At 42.2% G+C, this 6,420-nt stretch overlaps 1 protein-coding gene across 1 annotated transcript; it reads right to left on the bottom strand.

Moving 5' to 3' along the window:
* Window positions 1–3,581: 3,581 nt before the first annotated feature.
* Window positions 3,582–6,151, bottom strand: LOC131232994 (L-lactate dehydrogenase B-like). The gene is made up of 2 exons (XM_058229540.1): window positions 5,134–6,151; window positions 3,582–4,222 (listed from the first exon to the last, which is right to left on the bottom strand). Exons 1-2 carry the CDS (start codon window positions 5,755–5,757, stop codon window positions 3,779–3,781), a joined length of 1,068 nt encoding a protein of 355 aa, XP_058085523.1. The 5' UTR covers window positions 5,758–6,151; the 3' UTR covers window positions 3,582–3,778.
* Between the last annotated feature and the right edge of the window lie 269 nt (window positions 6,152–6,420).

Raw genomic sequence — 6,420 nt, 5'->3', positions numbered from 1 at the left:
TCGTTGAGAGCGTAAGCGTGGGTCAGGTCTAGCATGCGACGCTAAGTAGGTCGTGAGCGTATGGTTTAGTATAGAAATCGACGGTCCAAATATCAGGTGGGTGATTCTCCTCCATTTATGAACTTTCTGATTTTATGTATTTTAAAATTTTTATTTATTTATTTATTTGACATAATGACTTCAAATTAATATTGTCAAATTCCTTTATACATAATATCTACTTTTCTAAATTTTAGCATTTACTGAATCTGATTAACTTGTAAAGTTATATTTTAATCTAACTTTTATTTCTGAAATTTAGTGTTAAGATTTAAACCTTAAATCTGTGTTAAAGCAATTGATTTAAATTAATTGGTTTAAAATAATACTAATTAATTTGATTCTAAATATTGGTTTTCTTTTTAAAAAAAAAAAAGGCAAAGAAAATAACTTAATGTTTCAGTAAATTTCAGGAATTGAATTTTTACGGCATCGAATTTCTGCACTTTTGTATAGAACTTGCATTGTTGTATCGGGATTTAAATAATTAAATTATTTCGCTACTGATTTTGGAATAATTTATGACATGCATTCATCTCTATTGATTACGGAATTATGGAAAAAGAAAGAAAAATAAGGAAATGATTGTGGTATTAGCAAGTAGGGCAATCGTGTCCCTTAGGTGAAAGACCGTAAAGCCAACAAGTAGGGCAATCGTGTCCCTTGGGTGAGAGACCTTAAAGCTAGCAAGTAGGGCAATCGTGTCCCTTGGGTGAAAGACCCTAGAACTCGTTGGATCCTTCGGAGTCTCCTTTGTATACTGCATATGAGTATAATTGTGTGCGCAGACATACATCAGAGGTACAACTGGAGCAGTAGTCTGACTAGCTAACGTATAAATGAGTCCCTCACCATGAGGTACCGGTGTGTGGGCGTTAATGCAACGTGGCCATACACTTAGGTACGGTGTTGTAAGATGTGATGATTATTTAATTTTATTATTGAATTCATGATAGTGTGGCATTTAGTACGTCTTATGATTCCAGCATCGCATTCATGTCACATGAAATATTTAATATTTTGATTCATGTTTTGGAATTTAAGAAAGTACTTTTATTATTTATTTGTTTGATATAAATCTAGAAATTTCATATTTGGTTGGATAAGATCCCACGAGCGGTTGTGCTCATACCCAAAATAACAGTGTTTCAGGGCATCAGAGTTTAATCAAGGGTAAAGTGGAGTGAAGATACAATATCAATTTACTTATCTTTTATTTGTACCGATGGAAAAAAAAATGTATAATAAGAATTTAGAAGTGAGTTTAGGCTGTAATAGTTAAAGGTTGTATTTGATGAACGTTGTTATTGTAATGAGATTAATTAAGTGTAGTTGTGAATGTTTAATATTAAATCATGACCTCGGATTCGGACCTGGGTCTACCCAACTCGGGTGCCGAATTTCAGGGCGTGACAGTGGCTTGTAGTGGTCACGGCTTCAGTGGATCCGGGTGGGATCCCTGACCGTGGGGCCCACCGTGATATGCCTTATATCCATGCCGTCCATCCATTTTGAAAACTCATTCTAGTACACGATGCCAAAAATGAAGCAGAAAGCAGATCCAAATCTCAGGTAGACCATATTACAGGAAACAGTGGTAATCGACCAATAAAAATTTCTCATGGGCCACAAAAGTTTTGGATCAAACTTATATTTATGTGGTATTTTCATCTAGGAATTTTTTACTTTATAAAAAGTTTGGATGACAAATAAAAAATCATGTGGTACTAATGAAAATTTTAATGGTGGGGATTCAATGACGAGTGTTTCATGTGGTGTGGTCCACCTAAGATTTGGATCTTCTTCATTCTTTCGATAATTCCCTACTATGAGATGTCAAAATGGATGGACGACGTGGATGTAAGTTACATACATCACAGTGGATCCACTCAAACCCCGCCCGCTTATACTCTTTTGATTGGATGGTGAGAGTTGTTGGCCCAGAGCAGATTTTGGTTCAAGGGCAATCCCAGCTAGGGCCCACTGGGCTGAGCCCTGCAAAGGTCATTCACATGAAAGGGAGTGAGAACCCTCTTTGTGTCACATGTGTGACTATGGTACACGCGTGTGCAAGACCTTCACCGGAAAGTAAGGGTGGCAAGTTTGGACTAGGGAAAGGGCAGGCTACCCCTAGGCCCGGCCCAATATATACGATCGAATTCTCAAGCTGGCCAAGCCCAGAATGGACCTAGAACTGCAGCCTCAAGCCCAAGACTGAATTTTTAGTTAGGCCCAACCCAACATGGACTGATCAAGTGGGCCACACTTGAAAAGAACGGAAGCAACCGTTTATATTCTAGATCCATGGGTTGATTAATCAAGGGTTAGAATGGTGGATTTCTAGGATATCTAGGATATAAGGCATGTGCATATGAAGTCAGGTTAGGCTAGGCTTCGCCAAGTCAAGTCCAAATGACTTGAGCCCAAGCCCAAGCTGAAAATTGATGGGTCCGCGTGCTGGCACACAGGTCAAAATAATATCTCCAAGCCTAGTCCAGAGCTTAGTCAGACTCATTGGGTTAGATGGGTCACCTGGTCCAAAGCTAAATACTGTTTGAAACTCAATTAGTATTTACTAAAATTGGGCACCCAAATGCTTTCCATGTGAAAGTAATGCAATTGCAATTTGAATTCTAGTCAGTCCATATTTGTTTATTCCAATTCGCTTTTATAGTGCATCCAAATACAGCCTGAGGAGAAAATAAAAGTCCCAAATTAAAGAGTGAAAAATACTAAACCTCCATGCAAATGTGTCAATCGGTACCAGCAATGCAAAGGATCTCAACCCAACATAACCATGCCCATCGATCCGTTTCTATTGGGAGAGACGAAAAGGGCCTGTTTCAGTTAGGGCAGCACGCAGGCTAAAGTGGGTCAACCTAGTTCAAGCCTAAGTCCATATTACCACATTAACAGAATTACAGGTGATGTGCTTCCACCTTTTTGCTAAGTATCAGACTATCCTTTTTAAACCATGGTTGGAGTGGGCCTTTGTTCTAGGCCCGATTACTAATTGGGCTGGCATGTTTTTGCATGACTCACAAGCAACCTGGGTTGGCCTGTCTTATTTAACATCTTGGGACGAATATTTCACCCGTTGGTCCCGGCCTTAGTTCATGGGCTGGACTTTGAACATGCTTGAAAACGGCCTAACCCATTTTCCACCAGTGGAGGGAAGAAGAACAGAGGTTATACATGAGAAATGAATCGCCCAAGTGTGTGAGATTCCCTCCAATCATTAGATGGGGCTGATTGTGGGTCCAGCTCCATGGCTCAGTAGTAGACAGACTCTACCTCAATACTGAGATCATGGGATCCAGTGCCCATGTGGTGTGGGTAGATGGGGTTGATTGAGAATATGCCCTTTTCCGTATATCAGGCAATCCACTTATCTAGTGGCTCTGATCTTCCGGAGATGATTAGTGTGATTGACATCAGTGGGTCTAGATTATCAATGGTCTGGATCACTGAATCATGGGACACACCAAAGTCTTCCAGACCGGAGTATCCTAACTTTCAATGTTGATTAGGATTAATGGATATACCATTCAATCTGAATTTGGTACGCTCTTATTTTCCTTTCCATTGCTCATATTCGTGTCTGTGAAAATCTTACATAAAAATCCACGTTATTAAAGCTAAAAAGAAGAAGAAGAAATATGCTGAAAGTCTAGTAAAGAGTCAAAGTCAACCTAAAATTTCAATAGTACTCGAGGCCCCATCTCAAGCACGATCATGGTCATATCCCCAGATGGTTTTGGACCTCCAAGATGGTCTCGGCCGAAACCCTGAGCTGCTGCACCTCGTCATCGCTCAGGTGAACGTTGGTCACACCGACCACCCCACCTCTCCCGAGCTGCACAGGCAGGCTCAAGAACACCTCCCCACTCTCGATCCCATAGAAGCCCTTGGCAAGGACTGAAACTGGGTGTATCCGCCTCTGGTCCCTGAGTAGTGTTCTCACCAGGCTCGCTACAGAATAGCCAATGGCCCACGAGGTGTAGCCCTTGAGCTTGATAACTTCATAAGCTGACCCGACTACAGCTTTGTGGATTCTCTCCAGCGTCTCCTTCTCATAGCCTATCTCTTGCTTCTCTAGGAAGCTCAGAATCGGCACTCCCCCTACGCTTATACTCGACCACAGCGCCACCGAGCTGTCGCCGTGCTCCCCCACGATGTCGGCCTGAAAAAATAAAAGTCAAGGACAAAAATGTAATCTGCAAGTGTATGTACGGAGAGTGGTGCCCTCGCATGTACCGGCCATGGAAGGTAACAATCAGGAGGGGACACCCAACCAATGAAACATTCTGGCATGTTTGCATGGGCAGTGTTGCAGTAGTGCTAGATGATGCGATGGTGGTGCGATGGACTTCGCAGCGAGATGATGCGATGGTGGTGCGATGGGTGTGAAATAAGATTGGGTTTCATAAGCTACAGAGATAACAGTCAGATTTCTGTATCTGAAATAGTCAGCCATTTTGAGAACTGCTAGTAGCCTTAAAAGCCACGACGGTCCAAAAATAGATGGGCTTTGATGATCCAACAGTCAAATCATTTGATCCAACGATCTGAAATGCCCCAAAATCAATATCAACTATGAAAAACGTTTTACAAACATTATAGACCATTGATGACCACCTGATTACGGTCCACTCATTTGATGCTTATATAAGCTGGACCCTTCTATTCCGAAACCAATCAACTCTAACAGAAATCATCAGATCCCACTAAAAACCTTTTCCTTCTAAGAATATTGTTAGACGGCCGCTAATTCAGTCTACAAGATGATCAGCTTTATTGAAAAAGTTCTTAGGTAGGCCATTCGTAATTGCCACATTCAAGATTTATATAGAAAGCTTCTCTTATCCTAAAAGCAATTTGTCTATAACCCATCAACAATTGATAAGGGGGCAAATTATGTTTTTAAGGACAGCATATTTACACGTGATTCAACCTTGTATTAAAAATAAATATTTTTCTTTGTTTTAAAAAAAAAAAAAATTAGGTTTTCCAACATATTTCACAACAGCCACATGTATGCATGGTTAAGATTATAAAATCCCAAAGGTTACTCAAATGGTGCACTTATGTTACCTGCACGTCCTGCGCATTGACGTCCAGATGGTCCGCAATCAGAAACCTGAACCTGGACGAGTCAAGATTCGTCCCTGATCCAATGACTCGGTTGGGTGGAAGCCCAGAAAGTTTCCATGCAACGTAGGTCAGAATATCCACTGGGTTGGAAACGATAAGGAGTATCGAATCTGGTGAGTAATGAACGAGCTGAGGAATTATATTCCTAAAGAGGGTCAGATTCCGCTGTAGCAGATTGAGCCGCGACTCGCCGGGTATCTGACGCGCTCCGGCAGTGACAATGCAGAGGTCGGACTGAGCAGTGATGTTGTAGTCGACGGAAGCGAGGATGCGGGTGCGTGGAAGGAATGCAGCCGCATGCTGGAGATCGAGCATCTCGCCACGGAGTTTGTCGGGCTTGGCGTCGACGAGGGCAAGCTCGTCTACAAGGTCTTGGGTTAGGATGGTCTGAGCAATGGCCATGCCAACGTTGCCGGCGCCAACGACAGAAACTTTGGTGGGGCGTTTGGTGGGAGGAGGGGCGGATTGATCGATGGGCTTGAAGAAGGCGTGGTGGGCTATGTCTAGGCCTAAGCCCATCGTTGGAGATGAGAAGAGAGGTGATGGAGAAGAGTTGTTTGCCATGATGGAGGGTGTGGATTGGTTGAGGGAGTGGGGTTTGGAGGGTTTTATTTATAGGGATGGGAAGGGAAGACAAGTATTACCTTGGAAGATACGAGGAAGGGTGCTTTGAAAATTTGGATGCTTCGAACTGTCAAAGACGAGGGAACATGCCCTTCTGGAAGGGAGAGGATTAGGTGAGACCACCGATTCACCCAAGACAGTGCGGCCCTTACCTTGGGGCCCACCTTGATGTATGTATTCTGTATCTACACCGTCCATCTGTTTTTCAAGATCATTTTAGGGCGCCATTAGAAAAAATGAAGTAGGTCCAATTATCAGGTGGACTATACCATTGGAAACAATGGTGATTGACCATTAATGGGCTACAAAAGTTTTGGATCAAAGTGATATTTGATTTTTTCCCGTCATCCAGGCTTATTTGACACTATTAAAAGATTGGCTGGCAAATAAACACTACGGAAACATTAAGATGCGCTGTAAGAAGTTTTTAATGGTAGGGTGTTCAATCACCACTCTTTCCTAAAGTATGGTCCACCTTATAATTGGATCCTCTTCATTTTTCGGATCATGTCCTAAAATGATCTAGAAAAATGGATGGACGGAGTGGATACAGAATACACACATCAAGGAGGGCCCTAAGGGCCGCAGCATCTTGGGTGAGGC

The sequence above is a fragment of the Magnolia sinica genome, chromosome 18, assembly GCF_029962835.1.
Source record: "Magnolia sinica isolate HGM2019 chromosome 18, MsV1, whole genome shotgun sequence".
Lineage (NCBI taxonomy): Eukaryota > Viridiplantae > Streptophyta > Magnoliopsida > Magnoliales > Magnoliaceae > Magnolia > Magnolia sinica.
The sequence above is the reverse complement of the archived record's forward strand: the minus strand, read 5'-3'. Positions and strand labels throughout refer to the sequence as shown.

Bases quoted from the DNA above. Each gene is read 5' to 3' on its own strand.
- LOC131232994 (XM_058229540.1), bottom strand. From the start codon at position 5,757: ATGGCAAACAACTCTTCTCCATCACCTCTCTTCTCATCTCCAACGATG. The intron at 4,223-5,133 runs GTAACATAAGTG...TTATTTTTTCAG, and splicing joins TCAATGCGCAGGACGTGCAG to GCCGACATCGTGGGGGAGCA.